General features: G+C 37.9%; 1 protein-coding gene across 5 annotated transcripts in view; it reads right to left on the minus strand.

The window, feature by feature from the left end:
* The window catches only part of pbx1b (pre-B-cell leukemia homeobox 1b), an 83,852-nt gene that overhangs the window by 55,351 nt on the left and 4,361 nt on the right, over positions 1 to 24,140 (minus strand). The window contains exon 1 of one of the 5 annotated variants that reach the window (XM_079882963.1): positions 16,000 to 16,329. The exons of the other annotated variants lie outside the window; for them this stretch is intronic. Within the exon in view, the coding sequence (XP_079739089.1) occupies positions 16,000 to 16,003 (4 nt within the window). The 5' untranslated portion in view covers positions 16,004 to 16,329. Of the gene's footprint in view, positions 1 to 15,999; positions 16,330 to 24,140 lie in introns of those variants that run through there. 5 annotated transcript variants of the gene reach the window in all.

The raw sequence follows: 24,140 nt of genomic DNA on the forward strand, positions 1-24,140 counted from the left end.
GCACGCACTGTGTATATCGTGCAATTTATACATGAAAATAAGTTTTTACATGCATATTAGTGGTGTGGGGTGTGTGTGTGTATTACACGCAATAAAGTGCGTATCATATGTGTGTAAAAACTAATTTTCGCGTATAAATTGCACGATAAACACAGTGCGTGCTATAGAGACGCATTTTCATGAGATCGGCTGGTATCAAATAAATACTTTTTTTCAAAAACACTATAAAATCTTAGCAACTGCTAACATTTGAACAGTAGTGTTAATGTTCACATCCAGCCCTACTGGAAAGATTTCGACTATTTGATCCTGCAGTTCCAGGATCGTCTTCGGTCTGTCCTTGATTTGGGAGTGCAGTCAGTGAAGCTGGAGGGGGTTTGGGTTTTGGTTCTGAACTACAGAGCACACTTGCTCCCTCTCCTGCATAAAGAGAAGGAGGGAACGCAGGAAACACACTTTAATAATTGAGCGGAAGGCTACAGGCAAGGCCTGTCTGAAGGGTAGTACCTCTGAAAGATGCATGTCTCTGGAGAAACTGGTCCAGATCACATGGGCATCGCTTCAAGATGAACCCGAAAACCTTTAAAGTCAACATGAAAAACCGTTCGCCACCCATTTGACTTTCATAATGTGGGATATTTCTGAGTGGAACAGGGCATTGAATGAGAGTGCAATTTGATTTTATCCATTTGGGAACTAATTGGATGGTGAAAATGACTTTAGGGTGGACATAAATCCTGAGCACAAAGTCTATGATGATTTAAATAAGATCTGTACAAATATTCACAGAGACGCAGAGTAGGGCTGCGCAATTAATCGAAATAAAAAACGATATCAACGAACGAGAAGCTTTAAGGGCACACAACAAAATGATATTATGTTTAGTGCTATCAAATCGATTAATCACATCTAACATAAAAGTTTGTGTTTATATAATATGTGTGTATATATATAGTCCCATGTCGCACGGGTATATTTGTGGCAATAGCCAACAATACAATGTATGGGTCAAAATTATCGATTTTTCTTTTATGCCAAAAATCATTAGGATATTAAGTAAAGATCATGTTCCATGAAGATATTTTGTACATTTCTTACAGTAAATATATAAAACATTTATTTTTGTGAGTGAATGCAGCACAATCGCGAACATAAATGGACAACTTTAAAGGCGATTTTGTCAATGTTTCGATTTTTTTGCACCCTCAGATTCCAGATAGTGTATCTCGGCCAAATATTGTCCTATCCTAACAAACCATACATCAATGGAAAACTTATTTAATCAGTAAATTCATTCTGTATACATCTCAATTTAAAAAAAATTACCCATGTGACTGGTTTTGTGGTCCAGGGTCATATGCATATATATGTGTGTGTGTGTGTGTGTGTGTGTCTATAAATCTATATATATATTGCATAAATATCCCACATTATGAAAGTCAAATGGGCAGTAAATAAATGGGTAGCCTAGTAAATAAAGCTAAAAAGCTAAGCGTAAAACATGCTGCTGATATTCCTGACGCAGACGCTGTTCCTGGATTTATCTTGAGGTGTCACATCTCTGATGTGTTGTGTTCGACTGGCCTTGTCATTACCGCTCAGACCTAAATTATTGATCGTGAGAGTTCATCAGCATCACAGTCACGTCCTCGAGCTCCTGATCCGTCCCCAGTACAGCCACTGAAATAATTAGTAGGATTTCTCATTAAGGGAGGATGAAAAAAGAAGGAGGAGAGAAACAGCGGGGGCTGTGGGTGTTAAATATCTCCCCCTGAGAGTCCAGAGCGTTCGGATCATATCCGCTGAATGACAGGCCCTCCACCGCAAAACACACACAGAAACGGGAATAAAACATCAATACAGAGAGAGAGAGAGAGAGAGAGCAGCTCTGACAAAGTAATGAAGAGCGCTACAATCTGAAACCAACATTTATCAGCAGTTTATGTAACAAATCCTATCGCTTGAGTGCTCATGGCCAGCAGAAAATACTACTAAAACTTTCAAGCTTTAAAAGCACATACTGTTTAAAAATGAAGGCATTTATAAATGTTTCAAAAGATTCTATTTCAAATAAATGCTTTCCATTCCTCAAAGAAGAATGCTGGAAAAACATGCATCACGCTTTATATTTAGCAGCGCCACTGTTTTCAACATTGATAATATTTAGAAATGTTTCTTGAGCAGCAAATCGACATATTTGAATGATTTCTGAAGGATCATGTGACACAACGCCTCATATGACATCAAGCCTGATATGACCGCTATGATTATTGCTGGGTTCACTGCAAACGGAAGATGCGTCAGAGCTATTGTGTGACTTTATGGCACAGCTACTCCAAACATACAGAATGTGCATATGGGTGGTTGACATATTTGGCTAAAAAAAGTTTTTAAAAAAAATCTCAATTGTAAGTCATGGAACTCATTGGGTTATATTCTACCAACTCTTATATTTCCAAATATACTGTATATGTGGTCTTGTAGCCTGGGTAAAACCAGACCATTCTCAGTAGTAACTGAGTTATGGTCTGGTAAAGCTTCATTAATAACTCATTTCCAAAGGGGCGTCACCAACGGACGTCGCTCAAATGCCTCTGGGCGCAGTTGGATAGACCTAAAACCAATCAGAGCGATCGTCATCGTGTAAAGCCATATGCTGCGTCCCAATTCGCCTAAGTTACACTACGCCATAAAAGTATGTACTCTTTTTGTGAAGAAAATGTATTTACTTTTGAATGTGTAGCAAAAAAGTAGGCAAGCTTTGGGACATACTACTTCGTCATCTTTATCGGACGGATCTGTCGCGTGCATCCTGTCACGTAAACTGCCCTGTCAATCATCTTGTCACAGTTAAAATCCTCTATTAAATCTAATTTAATTTCCTACCGTTTCGGAGAGAAATGTAGTAGCACGTTCATCTGCCAGTGGGTCTTTCATGGAGACTGTCCTCATGTGTTTGCAATTTGAATATAATAATGCATTTAAAAGTTGAACGGACGTCGCTCAAATGCCTCTGGGCGCAATTGGATAGGATAGACCTAAAACCAATCAGAATGATCGTCATTGTGTAAAGCCCGCCTCAACGTTTCTGATTGGTGCCGCGATTTCGAGGCCATGGAAATGGGCTTGAATGAGCTCTTTGCCAGACTACTTGCAGAGCAAATCTAAATTTGCCGGAAGTTGTCTGGGTTTTCCCAGGCTAGTGGTCTTGTAGATTTTGTCCTGAAATTTACATTTATTCACTAGTTTACTGTCTTAGTGACTAAAATTGTCATATGGTGTGACATGAATGTTATTGTGTATTAAATTAAAAAGGGGTATAATGTAAGTCAATTTATCCTGATTCTTTATCATTACTATATAAAAGTATAGCATTTCTTATGTGCAAATATGTAACATTTTGCATTATTTTACTTTATCAACACTCATAGAAAGACGTTTACTCGTAATCTTTCAATATACTTCAAATTAATTTGGGAATACCTTGTTATAAAAGTACCAAAAGTGCTTGTAACCTTTGCTGGCACTATTCCCCATCTGTCACATTGATGATTTTATGATTAATAACCAAAAAGTCTTAATTTCTTTCAAAATTCTGAATGTCACACGTGTCACGCCATAATATGTATTATATACTTCAAAAGTAGTATTATGGCTATTCTGAATGTATGGCCTCAGCCACCTTGAGGCATCCTGCTCTTGTTTGTCCAAAGACACAATGATTCAATGATGTGTAAATGCTCTTCATTTAGATTTGCTGGTTAGGAAGCATGATACTGTATATTTGAATTAAGGATTAATTGAAAAGTAATGGGAATGTGTTTTTGAGCCTGCCGTTAACTCATCAGAGGAATATGAAGTGCCGTGAAGAGCGAAGGTCCTCACGGGGTCTTCACTAAACAAACAGCCCTTCTCCACGCATGCAAACACGCAAACGCACATCAGGAGTGGCCTTCATTTGGCTATTGAAATATTCTCCCGCTCTCTCGTGTGCCGAAGCGGCTCAGAAGCACTGAGACACGGAACACTAGTTGTGTTGGCAATTATGGTAATGGGATGCTATTAGGCCATGATTCCGTATGAGTGATCTGGGAGAGGGAGCCCCGGCGGAGCAAACGATAACAGAGCGTGTGCTTCTCCTTGATACTGCTCCAGCTTCAGCATTTGCATAATCAACCCTCCCAGTAATGAGGGGTGTGGCCTGAAAGCAAGCTAACACACTAGTCTTATTATTCCTGCAGTATTATAGTATCTATACTGTGCACATTTTCTGAATGCATGGAAAACCCAGATGATCTGCTACATTTGCTAAATTGTGCAACCGCAAACTGCACTGGATAATGTGTCCCACAATGCACTGGACCTGCATGACGATGAATGAATTAATTAAAAGTAATTAAAAGTTTCCTCTGTGACTCATTATGTGATCATGCTGCAAAATGATTATGCTATTTCAAGGGTTCATAATTTTGTGTTGGAGTCTCCTACAATAGGTTTACATGCATCCAAGGTTAAAGCAAAAAAACACTTTCTCACATAAACATACATATATATATATATATATACACACACACACATCTACATCTACATCTACATTATATATATATATATATATATATATATATATATATATATATATATATATACACACACACATGTATATATGTATATAACTAATATATCTAAAATAATGTGCTCTGCTTCACGTTCTACTTTTTGAAAAATAATATAGGATAACTATATATACTTATGCATATGCATATACTATGCAGTGTTCAGTATGTAGTAAGCTATCACTTGATTCTGAACACAACCTGAGTCTTCATTAACAGACAGGAATCTCTCTATATCTCTAAGCCCCGCCCCCAACGTCCTTCAACACACACACACACACACACACACACACACACACACTCCCAAAGGAGACACACAACTCTGATGAATTGATTGACACCATTTCCATCTGCTAGTGCTGTCAGAGAAAGAGAGAGAAAGAGATACAGGGGCCATTTCTGTTTCATTTCTACACACACACACACACGCATGAACAAAACACACACCACACCCATTTACCAGCGTCAAAAAACTGAAATCATGCACATCATTAAAATACAACTGCAGGATTTTATATCAAGTTCTGTCCTTACAAAATGTCCTATATGATGGTGTCATGATACAGAGATTGAATGGTAATCTGAATAAAAACGCACTGGTTGTTCTTCTGAATATCTTGAACTAGCGTAAGCTGATCTACAGTATCTGGACCGACTGGTCTGGGTTGATGGTTTTAAAGCGGTTTTGGGGAAATTTCAGCAAACGAATGACCGGCTAGACCTGCAAACCACTTTTAATCTGTTTATTTTCAGCAGGGAAAGCAGAACTGAAACGTCACCGCACAACTCAATAACACGTCCACATCCGTCACGCTTCTATCATGACAACTAAATCAGCGCAATTAGCACGCCATGCTAAGCGCTAACTATTCCATCAAAAACAGACAAATGACCTAAATCTCACTGTATGAAGAGGAATTTCAGTCTCTCATTTTATGATGAACAGAATGTGATCTTTAAATACATTGCTTTTGACATTTATGATATTAATAAGAGAAGCTAATTTTATTGTGAACGTGTCTCAATTTGCTCTCTAGCTCAAAACTATGTACCTTACCTTTCTGTATGGTCTGATTAAATAAACTTCTGAGTAGGGATGCACATACAGATATGAACATTTTGGACAATACGATAACCGATAATTCTTTGTATTTGAAAGCAGATAACCAATATATTTGCCAATAAAGCTAAATCCAAATTTGTATATAATTTTTGAGAGCCTGATTACAAAAACAAAAGCCTCACCATTAAAATCCATGTCCCAAGCACACATTTATAATGTTCTCATTATAAATCTAAGTAGCCGATATGACAGATTTGCGCTGCACATGTTGCACTTTACCATATTTTCCTTTCAAAGTGATTCCAATCATATTTTAAGCAATTCAAAACCATAATGTTGAACAGTGCGCATCTGAAGAGTCTCAGCTGAAGGAAACAATCCATTATTTATCGGCTTTAAAACATCGGCCAAATTTTCTTATCAGGCCGATAACATTAAAAATGAAAATATCGGCCGATACCGATGTGGTGGTCGATATATCGTGCGTCCCTACTTGTGAGTTTAAAAATAAGTGTTTTCCAGGGCCAAAAGTGTCTGTATGCAACACCCTATCTAGAAGATGAGGGACAGGAATGAGACACAGCCAGGAAAACTAGTCCAGTGCATTCACAATATCTCAATGCGACTCCCTCAGTAAGCGTCTCTAAATCCGTCTAAGCCAGGAACTCATTACTTTTTGTGCCACAATCAACATCCTCAGCCCACTAGGACCATCAACCTGACTCATTCCTCAAACACCACCGCAATTTCCAGCCTAGCAACCACACGCTGTTGATTATTGACCACAATGTTGAAGCCACAATGACTACTCGCCCACACACACACACACACACACACGCGCGTACTCTTTTCTCCAGCAGTTTTAATTTGACACCCTGAGCCGGGGTAACGAGGTGAGGAGAGAGAAGCCGCAGTGGAATTCATTAGCCGCGCCACTGCAGGGTCCTCTCTCCCGGCGTTAATGACATCGAGGCTGGAGAAAAACGAGACAGCCCAGACACAGGATGAAATAAACATGAGCGCTGTCAGCAGTGAAGGTTCGGGCTAAAGGGACGGCGAGAGCAGGGTCTGAAGAAGACCTCCAGCCCCCGAAAGATCACACCAGGAGCCTCCGGGACCCTCGGTGTGATTCCCAGCCACACGTTATTACGGGCTGATGAAAGCAAAAAGAGATTTGACACGAGTTCCTGTAGCACTTACACCGCGGTAGACATTGCACTCGCACGGCTCTTGGTGGGCAGCACAACTTTTTGCTAGTTATGCGAGATACTGACAAATAAACATGGAGAAATGTGCAAATGCAGAGACGCGCGTCAAACAAGTCAAGAAAGAGATGGCTATTAGGGGCGGAGCCAAAAGATGGCTGTCTGAATGTGGATCATCCAATCAGAACCCAGAATCTGTTTTATAATTATAGAGATTTTACAACAGCACAAGGCAAAACAATTTTTTTAATATTATAGACCAGGGTTATTATTATTATTACATTTTGGTTACTTGAAACTAAACGTTAACTGAAAAAAAAATAACTTTGGATTATGTAATAATAAATATAATTTCTTTAAAAACAAACAAAAAAATTGTTTCATAATTATTATATAGTATAATATGTAATATAAATAATATATTATTTAATTAAATGGATGTATTTAAAATATAATTTATTATTCATTAATTGTCATCAAAAAATAACGTTTTATAGGCCTATACCATGACCATGATGTAAAATCTACTGTGAGATTTTGGTCATACTATCCAAGTCCAACACTGAGTGACACCACCTTTAAGACAAGACAAATTCATCACCATATCTGCGGCAGCAACAACATCTACATTCACGTCTGCAATTAAATTATTAACGTGAAAGCCCCGCTTGGACCCCGCTGTTAATGTGCCGCTGGAATATATTAAACACACAGCCATCTTTGTCAGCTTCACTACAGATCAATTGAAATGCCAAGGAAAGGAACATGCATGCAGGAAATGGAAATGTGTGTGTTGGCTGCGGAGAGAGAGAGAGAGAGAGAGAGAGAGAGAGAGAGAGAGAGAGAGAGAGAGAGAGAGAGAGAGAGAGAGAGAGAGAGAGAGAGAGAGAGAGAGCTCGTGTCACCTCTGAGTGGAAGAGTGTCATATTCTGGCAGTCTGAACAGCGGGAGAGTCAAGACTTAATCTGCCCATCAAGTGACAAGTTAAACTTCAGTTAGACGTTTCCTTTCTGTTTACATTCACGAAGAAACGGATTCAAAAACGTGGAGTTGCTGATGAGCGGGTCTAGGCCCAATCGCACGTCCAAATTTTCGCTAATTTTGGTGGAAAATCTTGAGAATTCTTATATGTAAACATGATAAAATGTGTTTTTGCCTGTTTTTTCATTTTTTTTCATTTAAGGATCGTTGCAATACACCTAATACTGAGCAGAACATGTAAAAAACCGACATGAAATGAAAAATTCACCCCATTTTGTGTAAACGCATGTGATTTTTTCTTAACCTTGTGATGACCAAAATAACTCAATCTTCCACTGAAACGTCAGACTTTTTGGGTGCATTTTTAAGTGCAACACCCACATTTCAGGATCTAATCGACAACTGACGGATTAAATCAAGTCCCCAACCAACATTTGCTTATTTTTCAATAACCCGTTACACTCAAATGAATCGCATCTTACATAAAAGTTTGTGTTTATATAATGTAGTAGCCTATACAAAGTTGCATACTGTACAAAAACATATTGTATATGTTAAAATAACACTAAATGCATGTGTGTATATGTGTGTGTGTGTGTGTGTACACACATATGTATGCAGATATATAAATATATACTGAATATATGTGTGTATATATATATATATATATATATATATATATATATATATATACACACACACACACACACATTTATTATAATATATATGTATAAATATAATCATACACACACACTATATAAACAAACTTTTATATTAGATCCGATTAATCACGATTAATCTATTTGACAGCACTAATATATATATATATATATATATATATATATATATAATTTAATAATGAAAGAACAGTACAATAATGTTACTATAGAGCAATAAAGAACATGCAATCGCCTAATGCATAAAAGCTCTGCGATTCAGTGGAAATGCGTGTTGTTTTTTTGTACATATTATGTGGGTCTGTACTGTAATTTCTCCTCTGCTTTTCTCGTCACTGTTGTGTTGGCAGTCAACAAGACAACATCCCTCAAAGCCAACATCTGACTTCAGTGACGTGGAGAACTAGCGGAGGTCAGCGGAGGAGATGACCTCTCTTTCCCAACCTCTCATCCTCAGACGCTGAAGGAACGGTCTTGACAGTCAGGATAACCGGACTAAAATGACGGATGTGTACAGTAGACACCTGTCTTTCTTCAGCGAGACGATCGGCACTGAGCGCTGACAGGTTTAACAGGGAGTCAGAGAGTAAAGAGATCAAACAGCGCCGGCTGTGACATTTAGAAGAATATCTCCAGCCGTCTCATTCACATTCCTAATGAATTAAGAGTCGGCTCTTGATTTATTAGGCGAAAAGTCATATTGGCAAAAAAGTCGACTCTAGGTGTAGGTCAGGCAATTCAACGCGTGTTTGGCTTGGCTGTTTCGACGACTAGACGTGTTTTAAAAGGAATTTCACATTCGCTGAACCCTTCCACTACGGCAATTAAGACGTCGTGAAAAATCTCCCGGCCGCATATTGAAGGAGTATCGTATGGAAGAGTGAAGAGACGGCAGCACGAGTCTCTTTATCCGACCACACCACAGAAAGTGACAAATTGGCCTAGTTTTGTCTTTAATTAATCACAGCAGCCTGACAGCAACCTGAGCTCGACTGCATCATTAGTGCAGTGCTACCGGTGTGTTCGGGGAGTTTGTGCTGGAAGACGATTCTGTTCATTAACTCGTCCAGTTCAACAGATCAGAATAAACACACTCCAATATGACATCTTAAGGAGGGTTTTTTCATTCAAGTAGATCAAGCAAAAGATCTAAACTATATTTTGCTAATTATACACCTTATTTTGTAAGCCATTTTCTGACTTCTGATTCATTAGCTGCTATAAGTGAATAACTAAGAATTACAAAGTGCAGTAAAATGTAAAACTAACACCAATGTGTTTAATTATGACAAAAAATGTAAATGATATGATGAGATATAACAGTTTGCAATGGTGTAACAGTGCCCGTCCACTTTTTCAACGGTGTTTGTCCTGGAAGTATGTTTTCCATTCATTTCTCCCATAGGGATTTCAAAGAAGTCTTCGTTAAGCTTTTGTTTTAAGCCATGAACCAAACCAACCAGATATGAAGTAATTCATAACATCACTTTGATTTGAAGCAAAAAAAGTATTTGAAAATCGGACAGAAATACAAAGGTACAAGACTGTGTGCTTAACAGCTTTAGTGAGGGAAAGAACTACAATCCCATGAAGCATTGCAAACAGCATAGTTGAATTACAAATTACAAAAAAAAAATGTTGATTATATAATAACAATATATTTTAAGTTTATTGCAAATATATATTTTAAAATATCTAAGTATTTTGAGTGCTTCATGTGAGTGGGCGGGGCTAACAAGATCTTTTGTCACGTGTTCCTTGTTTCAACTCTCTGATTGGTGGGATTTTCTGTACAGAATCATGGGTAATGTAGTTTACTATCAATTCCACTGTTAAACGAATAACTTTAAAACTACGTTGAAATAACGTGGGCTAACATCTTCAAGAGAAGCAAATACCAACGATTAACAACATCGTAGCCCACAGTAAGGTTGTCTTTAAAGGTTTTTAAGTTATCGTTAAAAATTAATTTTCCTATGGAGAAAATGAATGAAGTTTTTACTTTTGGTACTTTTTACTTTTGGAACTCTTGTGCTCTTTATCAAGAAGCACAACAAGCTCTTTTAACGTTCTTATGTTCAAAATAAGGTGGATAAAAACCAAGGTAATTGGGGCTTTTACTAATACCGGTTTCGCTATCATGTGTGAGAAGGCCTGCACTGTTTTTAGCCTAATTGTTTATGTGAACATGAGCTGTTTTTTCAGCGTGTCACGCATCGCTGCTGCATTTTTAAAAACGCGTCTCAAAACCTGTCTTCTGCTCATTTAGTCAGCGCTGTGGCTCTGTGGTTGGACACTATTGTGTGACGTCTCACGTTTTTAAAATCACGAGCATGTTCTGTGTGAACGGCCCCTTACGCCCGTCACTCAGAAGTCAAATAAAATGTTGTCTAATTGGACAGATCATCCAGGCGAATAAAGAAAAGGTCATTTCCGATGTTTGAGATCACATAGTTTACCATTATATTGGTGCAAATGTTATTTTATGTGCAAAACAGCAGAGAACAGCAGATATGAGGTATTTACCGGAAAAGTCAAGTCAACCAGAAACAACTTTGTCAATTAAAAGGTGGAATGCAACTGATTATGATACATTTTAACTGTGAATGTTCACTGTATAAATATGTTTGTACACATATTGTGTAATAGTGACTACATTTCCCACAATTATCAGTGGCAGCACAATAATGATCAAATAAAGCATCAATTACACACTTAATCCACATAATTTACTCTACATTTTGGTGAACCAGCACTAAAAACGTCTAGGTCTTTATTGGGAAATAGAAAGGGATGACATTTCCCAACACTTCCAATTTATTCTGACCAAAATGACGAACAGCATGTCTATAATTATGATTTCCAAAATATTTGAAGCATATGTAGATGTAAATCCATCTATTGTCCACAAACAGTTTCAAATCATTGTTTGGTCCAACAATGTGCTATGAAAATGTATTTTATAAACCTTTATTTCCAAACAAAAAGATATTGCTCGTTGTGCTGTGTACTAAAGAATATCAGAATCAAATATTATTCTTGTAAAGCTCATCAGAATCTTAATATACCAAATATCAATGCATAAATGTATTCCTCACAAAATTGTATTCCTCACCTATGCTCATTTTTTGTTCTTTCACCTCTACTTGTTATTCAACAACCAACAAATGTCCTGGTTTAGTGCCAATTAAACATTCTTCTCTTCATGCTTCTGACCAGAGATCACAGACGTTCACAGAGACTTTTCCCACTCGGTGCTCTTTCAGTTTCAACAGGCAGCGGAGGACCAATCACAACAATGAGACATGTCAGTGGACAAGAATAACAATGAAACGTGTCAGAGCTGATTAATAAAAGTACCGTCAGCACGCCGGTCCTCAACACCTACTTAAGGACGGCCGTAACTCACGTCCTATCAAAGGGAATGTGACTTCTTAAGAACATCATTGAGATTCTGGCCCGGTGTTGAGAGGCTGGATGGTGGGACGCTGAGTGACGGTTTGAGGGACTGAAGGACAGATGGACAGGATCCCACACATCACAGCCGGGGCGCATGATTGACATCTCCTTCTTTACTGGCGTCATCCCATGAACAGGAAGGTTCAGGGTTCATCCCCACCCACCTGGACAGACGTACTCAGAGAGGCGTCATGAAGCATGAATAAAGAGACGGCGAATCCATCATCTGAGGACCAGGAGATAAATCCCACCAGACTCACGTGTTCAATAGCTTAGCTCACGATGTAATGATCAGTGTACACTGGAAAGAAGTCTCTTCTGCTCACCGAGGCTGCATTCATTTGATCAAAAATACAGTAAAAATAGTGAAATATTATTACAATTCAAAATAGCTGTTCTCTGTGTGAATATATTTGTTAAAGTGTAATTTATTCCTGTGGTCAAAACTGCATTTTCAGCATCATTACTCCAGTCTTCAGTGTCATTCTAATGGAAACATTTCTGATTATTATCAGTGTGAAAACAGTTGTGCGGCTTCATATTTTTGTGGAAACCGTGATACCATTCAAAAATGTGAGGTGAGTAATATTTAAAAAAAGGAAAAATATTACTACTTTTATTCAGCAAGGACGCATTCAATTGATCAAAAGTGACAGTAAAGACATTTATAAATAACACAAAATATTCCTATTTCAAATAAATACTGATCTTTTGAACTTTCTAGGAGATCAAAGAATCCTGAAAAAAATTATCAGTTTCCACAAAAACTTTAATCAGCAAATGCGTTTTTTTAACATTGATAATAATAAGAAGAACCATAAGTGTAAAATATGTCGTCAAAATTTCAAGCTTTCAAGCTTGTAACCAAATATATTCCCAGTCCTCGGAAGTCATACGACAGCTTTGTGTGACAAACACTCAAATTTAAGTGTTCCTGGCACAATCATGAGAAGTAATGTGTCCAATTTATGAACGAATCTGACCTTTTTAATGTACAGTTGATTCAATTCACAAAATGATTAAATCACTGCTCCAATTCTCACAGCAAAATGATAATTGCACAAAGCCACTGGCCCCAGAACACCTGGAGTATACAGTAGTCATATGGATTAATTGTGTGATATTTGCATGATATTTCATGATCCTTTTTGAACATGCATTACAATTGCATCAGAATTTCTCCTGTTGTAAAGAAAGTTACAAAAGTTTGGCCTTCAGTCTTTCCTGTGTGATCGTCATCCAACAGCTGGACAGTACCTACAACAGCTGTAGTGCTTGAGACATGTATATACACCATGTTTATACAATCATTATAGGAGTTTTGTAGGAAAAAGCACCGCCTGATCACAGGTCTTCTCATGCATATTGTGCACAACGACATTTTTCACTGTGGCAATGCTCCAATCTGATTGGTTATCCGTCATGTTCACAAGTTTCCAAACTGCTACAATGATGGCTTACGAGGAGAAAATTGTTGCTAGCCCAATGCATTGCAAGCACACCCTCTCATTGTGCATGTTTAATGTGCATTTTTGCATTTTACTATGGCAGTAACAAACCTTGCGTACTCAAAAGAGGCAATAAACTGCAAAGTGGCTATAGACAACAGGCATAAAGTCAGGCTAAACAAGACATTTAGTCCAAAAGTGTTGAAATCGCTGACAAAAAAAAATGTGAATTAATGGAGGTCTTTAAAATGCTCTACCTTTGACTCTCTCATAAAAAAGATGGCGTGGGAAAATGGCTCCAAATAAGCAGCATTAAAATAGATGCAAGCACACAAATAGCTTCAGCACAGCTTGTGCTGACAGACCTGAAAATGAAAAAGAATGTTGCCATGTAAAATTTCCTACACGCTGTTAATATTTTATGAGCGCTCGTTTTGACACCAGGCTGTATATTGCTAATTTGTGTTGCTGGCTGGCAACACAAATGGGTTGTGAATAGAATAGGGGGAAAAAAGAGGTGAGGTGGGTTTACAGCAGAGGAGAGATGGGTAACGAGAGGAAAGAAGATAAGAGGCGACTGAAAGTGCTGGAAAATGGACTGCACAGGCACGACGGGGGAGGTTTCGTTCTCGGTGTGCTACACAAAACATCTGAAATGGCCCATTTAACTGCTCCGTATATTGTGTCGCTCTCGACGGCTTCATTTCCATACTCCGTGATGGTGGAAGACGGATGGAGCACATGAATCTCAGCGAGATGAGCTCTTCATCAAGGTTACGTTAACCTCCAGCCTTTATCTTGCAGGAGATGAAGTTAGAGGCGAGTAAACAGGAGAAAGCCATCATCAGATGAATTCAGTCAGAGCGCCAGCAGATAATGGCGCTTTCATTAAGAACACTGTCTGGTTCTCCTACAAATGCGAACCAGAAGAATCCTGCAGATGTTCTCAGTTATTGCCAACTTTTAATGTCTGGAGCTTTCCTCTTCATTGTCAGGCTCAGACATGAGCACATCTATGGATCGCCAGAAGGCGTCTGATGCATGTTGCACGCAAAAGATTCAATATCATTGACTAAACAACATGCATTATACATTGTTAGTCTAACTGTGGACCTTAAAGATCACACAAACCAATCAAACTGGGACCTGGGGCCTCAGTTATAAAACTTATTTATGATCGGATTTGATCCTAAATAAAATGGATTTCAACATCCGGAAAAAAAAATCGGGATTTATAACTGCAAAAACTGACGTGAAAATATGTGTACACATTCTTTGCACTGATATACCTCTGAATAAAACAAAACGACATTATGAAAATATATAGGTAAATAGGCATTTACAAAATACACATTTACATCATTATGTAGGCTACACAAACGAGAACATTGAAACTCCTGTGTGATAATTATGTCAGCGATTATTAATTATTAATGATTTGCTGAAAAGAAAAAAAATACCTATTAAAATGAGAACTTTAGGAACTTTTTTGTGGTAATTTCTGTTTATTCGTTATCGTTAAATTCTATTAAATTGAAGAACGAAAATAACAAACTAAATAAACTAAATCTTAATAAAAATGAGTAGAACTTTAACTAAAATGAACCCTTTCTCCACTCTGCTTTCACCTTCATGCATTCTTTTTTTTAATCAACACTTGAATTGTGTAAGTTTCATAAAAAAGCAACATTTTGAACAAAAAACGGAGAAAATCGTGTGTTTGTCAAAGACTCGTCCGGATTCAGAGCGATGATCAGAACACAGATGGAGTCGATCGAGTCCATCAACACCTCAAAGCTTCACAGTCGTTTCCTCTTCATGTGTTCAACATTTCATTCAGTAACGATAGACGGTTTTGATTTATATGTCGTTTAATGTTTGATGATCGCGTTATTTTACACGTGCAATCAGAGATCGCTGGTTTCTGCTTCTTCTTCTCCTGTGTTTTGATCAGGAGCTTCTCTACTCTTTCAGAAGATGTGTAATAGCGCCACCTACCGTATAACAGAGAAAACATGGAGAGCCGGAAATGTCAGTCAATGACGGGGAAAGAGTGAAAACAGAAAATATAAATGGTGCATAAGGATAATTTATAAATCACTAATAAAAACAATTCGGAAACTGTCACACGTTTACATTAAGGTCTTTACTGACACACATTCAGAAAACATTCACACACGGACCAAATGAACTGAACTCTGACAACAAACAAACCCCTCCAAAAGACTTGGACGTAAATGGGAAGTTTTTGTTGATGAATCTGTCTTGCATTTACATTAGGCGAGTGAAATCACAAACGCATCAGTCACGGAGCTGAATCTGGCGGTGTTGGACGCGCTAAATGAAGCAGAGAAGAGCAGCGTGTGTGTTAGTGCTCATCTCAGTCCGCATGACTCATGCCTGTATTCTGGGACACCAGTCAGAAAGAAATCAAGAGGAAATACTCCGCACACAAGTCACACAACTAAACTGACTCCAGAAGAAGAACTCAAGCACATCTTGTACATTAAAAACTGTTTTGAAGGAATCTCTCAGAACAGAAAGGAGACTTACACATTTCACAACTGCTGATCAAAGGCTGCAGTTTCACGAAACACGAAGTCTGTCCTTAGTTGACCACTCAAATGACAAGAGCCGGATTCATCTTCCACATCCCTGACAGCACAGAGGTTCGCACGAGGACTTCAAAAGTGCTGAGTTAGCTAGAAAATGACAACGCCATTTTCCAAAAACTCCTAGGATTTAACTGAGCATGACTGCTGCTTTCCAAAGCACTTCACAGCAGGGTCTGGGAGGAACTATTTCATCACATGTGTGTAAGAAAGGTGAGATGGGATTACGGGCCATAGAAGGTCGACTTCCAGCATTAAGCAACATTAAATGTTGCAACTATGCATTGCATGCGGTTCTGCTCGAAAGCGGTCCTTGCATGTGCAGAAGGAACTTGATTCTTCCGGAGCCTGCGATGGCACTCGCGTCTGTACCGGGAAACCGGCCAAAACCGCCGCTCTCTGCTTCTCCCAAACATTTGTTTCCTTTCAGGGGGCACAAGCTCCACATGCTTCCTTAAAAAAACATTTCCGTGCCACGAGCACTGCGTCCAGGGGACTATTTTAAGATGCTGAAAGAGACACATGAGACCAAACACTTTCACAATGAACTAGTGCACTAATTGGTGAAAGTGTCCGTAGATTTATTGTCAACGATATGTCAAAAAAGAAAAAGATACTCTATAAATATCTGCTTAATTTGAATCACTGTCTAAAAATGCACAAAAAAAAAAAAAAGTACAATCAGTGAAATGTGCATAAATGATGCAATTATTGAGAATCGTTTTATGCAAGCTATGTGTCATGTCTGTGGGAATGACAGAGGACTGTGGGAAGTGTTATTTTAAAGACACATTTTTCGCTGGACACAATGGAGAGACTGGCAGACATAACGACAGACTGTGGCTTATTACTGCCATATATTAGCATGTCTAATTATGAGCGATTTGCATAGCCAGACAATCCATACAGGAGGAGAGAGAGAGAGAGAGAGAGCGAGAGAGAGAGAGAGAGATCTCAGTGGGGAAGCTCACAGGAACAATGATTTCTGGATCAGTTTATAACACCACAGTTGCAGTTCAACCTTGCAACAAAGGATGGGTCACAATGCTTTACTAGTCTTTTAACAAACCATTTAGTCATTTAGTGAGGTCAACTAGATTATATACACTAACTGTACAAACGTTTCGGGTTGGTAAGTTTTATTTATGTTTTTGAAAACTCTCTTCTGCTCACCAAGGCTGTATTAATTTGATAAAAAAATCTAGTAATATTATTGCCATTTAGAAGAACTGTTTTCTATGTGAATATATTGTAAAATGTAATTTATTCCTGTGATCAAAGCTGAATTTTCAGCATCATTACTCCAGTCTTCAGTGTCACATGATCCTTCAGAAATCACTCTAATATGATGATTTGCTGCTCAAGAAACATTTCTGATTATTATCAATGTTGAAAACAGTCATATTTTTCTGGAAACCATGATGCATTTTTTTTTTTTCAGGATTCTTTTATGAATAGAAAGTTCAAAAGGGCAGCATTTATTTGAAATATACATTTTTGTAACATTATAAATGTCATTACTGTCACTTTATAAATATTAATTTCTTTTATTTATTTTTCAATCAAACTGACCCCGAGCTTTTGAACAGCAGTGCTGATTGTTTCATAGATTTTTTAGTTATATTTAGACAGTTTCCAGCACTGTAAATCTCTCTTGACTTCAAATCATTCATTGCACACCAATCAAAATCCAATAATATCTAATCAGAAAGGGGCCTCAGTGTAAAACTTGTGAAACCTAAGAGACTCCAAAGTCATTTTAATGGCTTAAAAAAATCCTTTTAACATTTAAATATCAAATTTCATGACTTTGACAACACACTTTCAACTTAATAAAGTGCTTTTAATGTCTTTCATGAAAAATGTTACATTACTGTTTGGGCTAGAGATCCCAGATATAAACATGAATGCAATTAATTTTCTTTTGCGAACAATCTCTAATTCTCACAGCTGTGTATTTGCGTTCCGATGCTGTTGACGACAAATTGAAAGGCGTCGAGAATCATTTTGGAATTGTATTGCTACTTTCCTGTAGCTCAAACAGTAGAACGCCGGCGCTTGCAACGCCAAGGTCATGGGTTCAATTCCCAGGGAAAGCAAGAACTGATAAGAATGTAAATGTGTACCTAGAAATGCAATGTCAGTCACTTTGGATAAAAGCGTCTGCCAAATGCATTAATGTAATGTAAATGTTAATGTATTGAGACTACAGAACTGTGAAGCAGCACAACTGTTTTCAACATTGATAATAATCAGAAATAAGCAGCAAATCATCATATTAGAGTGATTTCTGAAGGATCATGTGACACTGAAGACTGGAATAATGATGCTGAAAATCAGCTTTGATCACAGGAATAAATTACACTTTACTATATATTCACATAGAAAACAGCAGTTTTTTTTTTTTTTTTTTTTTTTTGGTTAAATAAACGTCGCCTTATTGAGCAGAAGAGACGTCTTTAAGAACATTTTTAAAATCTAAAAGACCCCAAACTTTTGAACAGTTGCCACAAACACAGTTATACTTGATTCTAAACATATTCATTCCCACTAGGCACGTGCACACACACTTTCAAGGGACCGATGCGTTAGATGCAGCATTAGTTAACTGATGCAAATAAAAAAGGAAATCTATGAGTGCTTGAAAGAGGTGTGTATGCAGAGAGAGGGTGAATGATGTATTAAGGAGCTGGATGAGGGTTCAGATCCTTGCATCCTGAGATCCTGAGAGCCCGGGGCAAAAGTGGGATAAATGTTGATTTTGTCCAAGGAACACCCGGCAACTGACAGAGGGACTAAACTGCAGCGAAAGGCAGCCATTAATCTCGGTCTAGTTTAAGTAGTGTATATTAATTTGTGTCATTTCCAGTATGTGCAGAGAGGCCTCAGACTCAGTCTCAGTCTCTCTCTCTGAGGGGGAAGAAATGAGATTCCCAACCGCGCATTAAAGACACACGACTCCTCCGGGGTTGGTATGGCAACGGCGCTCACGAGAAGCACTTCACGTTCACTTTAATGCGCATTACAAATTTTCAGATTTGATTAAAGTCGTAACATATCAAGAAAGCTGGCAGTAACGGAGGGCCGAGCGTGTCTCCACCTACCAGCTTTACGACGCGCTGTTGGGAAGCAGCGACACAAAGCAAACGGCCCGATAAAATCACCACAGCGTCTCGCGCGAGCGCCATCTCGTCTAATGTGATGCGAGCCCGGTCATTCATATCTCAGTGAGCAGAGCCCGTTTGAGCAAAGATACCATCTATTGACAAAAGAACCGATCCGGAGGCAGTTTACCAGACGCATTGGGTTTATTACGCTGCTGAACGCAAATCTGACATTTTCTAATGGGTTTGACTCTGCGGGCTGGCCAATAAATCATATATTAGGAACTGAAAATATTAGGTCTGCAACAATTTATTGATAAAAAAACTGACAGTAGTAGACTATGAATTTGTTGTACTTTTTGTACCAAAAAAAAAAAAAAACTCTTCTGCTCACCAAGGCTGCATTTATTTGATCAAAAATACAATAAAAACAGTAAAATTTTTAAATATTATTACAATTTCAAATAACTGTTTTCTATGTTGAATATATGTTAAAATGTAATTTATTCCTGTGATTAAAGCTGAATTTTCAGCATTATTACTCCAGTCTTCAGTGTCACATGATCCTTCAGAAATCATTATAATATGATGATTTGCTGCTCAAGAAACATTTCTGATTATCATTAATGTTGAAAACAGTCTTATTTTTGTGAAAACCGTGATACATATTCTTTGATTAATAGAAAGTTAAAAAGAGCAGTATTTATATGAAATATATATATATGTATATCGTTACATTATAAATGTTTTTACTGTCACTTTTGTGACAGTAAATATTAATTTCTTTAAACAAATCTCACTGACCTCAAACTTTTGAAAGGTAGTGTATATGCATACATATTTCATAGTTCTGCTAACGACTCTTTCAGCTATTTTAAACATACAGACTTTCCAAATATGGAACCAAAAGTGTTGTTTTTTTTATATTCTACCTAAAAATATTCTCTGAACCAGATCTTAACCGCCAAGCCTATCAAGGACTTATAAAATAATAATATATACAATATATAAAATTATGCAATCGTGCAAACACTTGCAATGCTAGAACGTTTTATTCATCATGCATTTTATTTCATCATAAGATAAACTTCACAGCTTGAGCTTGAGAATGTTAAAAGAAGGAAATGAATATAAAGCGAAGAATGAATATTGCCAAGTCCAAGTGTAATGTGTCTAATTCAGGCACAGACACTCCAACATCATCTTCAACAAGCAGCTCAATCACAGCAGCCCAAACTCGCCGTCGTGCTTAATTACCAAATAGCATCACAGTTAAATTCAAGCTATTAAGCCTCTTAATATGATTAACACATCTCAATTAGGCCACTGACAATTTGCATAATTCATAAGGTAATGTGATTGTGCTCCAGTGTATACTGAGAGAAAACGATGACAGATCTCTCCGTAGCTGCTGTTGCATGCTCGCCTAATCTCATTTCTGCAAAAGCCTGGCGGAGTCGTTCCAAAAAACGCCACGCCGGCCGCGCTGCCAGTCAGTGTGTGTGCGCCTCTATTATGTGCTGGATTAGGCTTTAGCGTTTCCGCTTGAAGGATGATGAGCCGCTCCAACAGATGTGATTCTCATATCCTGCTTGTACGCGCTCCGCAGAGATGCTGCATCAGCATGTTTAAAGAATAAAAAAACACAGGATGAAATACAAAGCAGCGCATATTAGCACTGAGACCACCAGCCGTGTGTCAGAGAACATTGACAAAACCACCAAAAACCACAGAAAACCAGATCTGTTAGTCTTCAGGATTCAAACACAGAGGTTTATCAGGAAGCACGAATCCGATGCACGCTTGTGTTAATGTGGAATCGAAGGCCTAAGGGTCAGATCTGGAAAAGCAATGCTGAATGCAAGCAATAAAATGCATGCAAAATAAACTTTCAAAAGGAAGCAGAAAAGAGTCCCATGACTTTTCTCGTTGACATCAAAGCATGTGCATCCACTCAAACTAAACTGACTGTATTACTGCCCACTATTCTATAAATAAATGCATGGCAGAAAGTGAAAAAGTGGGCCTTAATTCATTCAAAATGTTTCAAAAAGGCAGTTTTCTACACTTGTAAATGGCATCTTCATCTTGGAAATAAATCCATTTGTTTTGCATTTTGGCAGTCTGATCAATATGAGGAGTCAAAAAAAAGAGATGTAAAAAAATTAATATTAAATATTAAAACGGAAAGAGTGCATTGCATTTTAGGATGCAGCGTTGCACACCCTGCGCTGAAAACTGCACAATTTGGCCATTTCTAACAGAAAATTGGGTTACACTTTATTTTACAGTGTCCTTGTTACACTTTACATGTGGTTACTGTAGTAATAACTATAAATTATGCATAATTACATGCAACTAACACTAAACCAAACCCTACGTGTATTTAATTATTATTACACAGTACTAATGCATAATTACACTGTAACACTGTAACACAAAAATTGTTATAGTGTAGCACAGCAATAGTACAAATAGTAATGTATTATTCCTCGGTATTCGATATTTTAAGAAAAACTGCACAAAATTCCACCAAAATGAGGTGTTTTTATACCCTCTTGAATCTATTTTGTGACATCAAGCATGTCATTGTTAACGGCGCGACACACTCTTAAAACGTGTTAAATGAACGCCTGTCTGCTGGTTTGAAACCGAGCTGCCGTAGATGATTTACTCCGTCTGTAATGAGCTATGGAAGTGTGTACTGTGTGCACTGGTGTGTTCAGCCTAAGAAGCCGTAAGGAGTCGGGCTTCCCACAGGACAGAGAGAACGGCGTGCTGAGCGCTCGCAGTAATCATATATCTGGCTCGTTTCAACACTGTCAAATATTCCTGCCCTGCCCTCCGCTCACCTCATTCTCACCCATCAAAAAACAACATTACATCACCCCAACCCCCAGGCGCTAAACCTTACACCGCTTACACACATGCCACAAGAAAACTAGCCTTTTGTTGAGCTTCGCAGAGAGAGAAGACTGTGAGATTTGACAGATGTTTAGAAGATTGAGATTTACAGTCGTCATCATTTGCTTGCAGATGGTTGTAAAAAAACATCATTACAGTGTTGAAACCAATCACTTTTTATTTCTGTTTTTACAAAGAATTTTACTGATTTAAAACATGTAGAAAAAATAAATACATGTTAGCTAAAATATAATTAATCAACAAATATTAGCTGTTAAGAAAGGAATGCATTACTGCCGCACACACTGTAAAAACTAATCAACTAATCAAAATAAGCAATTTTAAAAAGTTATATGAAATTTAACTCATTCAGCTTAATGTAATTTAAGTTGAAATGACTTAATTTAAGGCAACAAAAATAAAATACACATAAAATAAAACAAGGGTTTTTAAAGTTAATGAGTATTTGTACTGTGCACAATGTAAAATATCAGTTTGAGACTCTAAAAAGATTCACTCGTAATCTAAATGACCTATTCCAATTTTTTGTGACGTGAAATGTGAAAAGCGTTTGATAAAAGCAAAGCAGAAAATTGTGTTCACTTCTAAAAAGAAAACCCTATTCTGAACAGAATAAACAAATATCGTAAAAACAACAACAACAAACAAGTCAGTGAGAGCATAAAGAGCTTCCATTAGGGCTTCATTTGGAGCTTTCAGAAGCTCACGACTAAAACCCCTGACAGGCGCTCAAACCCTCGCACTCCGCACCGCTATACTGTGTCTTTGTCAAAGCTGAAGGTTCAAGGTGGTGTCACTGAACAAACTCTGACATTCAGCAATTAGATGCCGTGACAACGTTCTGAAGTTCCAAGAGATCCAAGAATTCCTCTTCCATCGAGTCGAGTCTCCGTGTGTCAGAGACGCTGAGATGAAACCGAAGAGGGGAAGAAAAGAGATATATTTGCACTGCTCCTTTCAAGTGCTGGCTGGGTTATATCGTTGCGAAGAATAATGAAACGAGAGTTTGAGTGGTGGTGTCGGGTCTGTGTGAGCCAGCGGATCTGGCTGGAATTGTTTGAGAGTGTATTTTTGGAAAGCCATTTGGTGCCAGAGCCTTTCCAACATGATTCTGTGCTGCACGCCTCAAAGATCACAGACGCTCGGACAACACACTGCCATTGTTTCATCAGCGTGTAAACAAGCGGATTGCTCCATTTCTATCTGGAACATTTAGTTTTGAAGCTCCTCGCAAATTCAAATAAAACTGCATTTAAAGTGCATGCATTAAAAAACTGACATTCTATGCCAGCAAAGCAATTAGTTTAATAGGTAAAGTAAGTATTTCTGGTACTATTTTGCCCGTTTGATCGGAAAACAACATAGCTTGCATTACAGCGATTTTACCATGGTAAATGTGTACCAACCAAGTACCTAAAACCACCTTAAATAAATGCAATCAACATTATGTGCAAAAACAACAATACTACAAAACACACCAATATTTTTAAATGTATTAATATTATTAATCTGATTAATCTCAAATTAATGTTCATCAATACACACCATGCAAAGATGACAGTGTAAACATACACAAAGACTCTAAATCCACCTATATGCGCATATGCACAAACATTTTTGCACGCACACTTGAGTCTTTGCAAAGGCACATTCCTCAGACAAGAAAGAAAATATGAGAGGAATGAAAGCAAGTGAAGAGCGCCTCGAAAATACGGCAGCGTCTCAGACGTGTGGACTAAAATAAAGTCTGCATGCTAGATTCCCCTCTACGCCCGCCGTTCCCTTATATCCCAGTAAAAACACAGCGGGGTCAAAAGGTCGGGTCGTGACCCACCCCCCCCCACCCCCACCCCCACCCACCCTGCAGGTGTCAATCGGCACACCGAGGGGAACTGTAAAAACACATACGATCTGTACGTGATCTTGAGCTTTAAAAACTATTAGAACTACTGTAAACTTTAGCAAACACAATCAGATCTTTAGTCCCTCTCATTGTTGTATTGAGACATTATGTTTACAAATTAAAATTAAAAATGTTACAAATGCATTTCGA

The sequence above is a fragment of the Squalius cephalus genome (genome assembly GCF_949319135.1).
Source record: "Squalius cephalus genome assembly, chromosome: 10".
Classification (NCBI taxonomy): Eukaryota; Metazoa; Chordata; class Actinopteri; order Cypriniformes; family Leuciscidae; genus Squalius; species Squalius cephalus.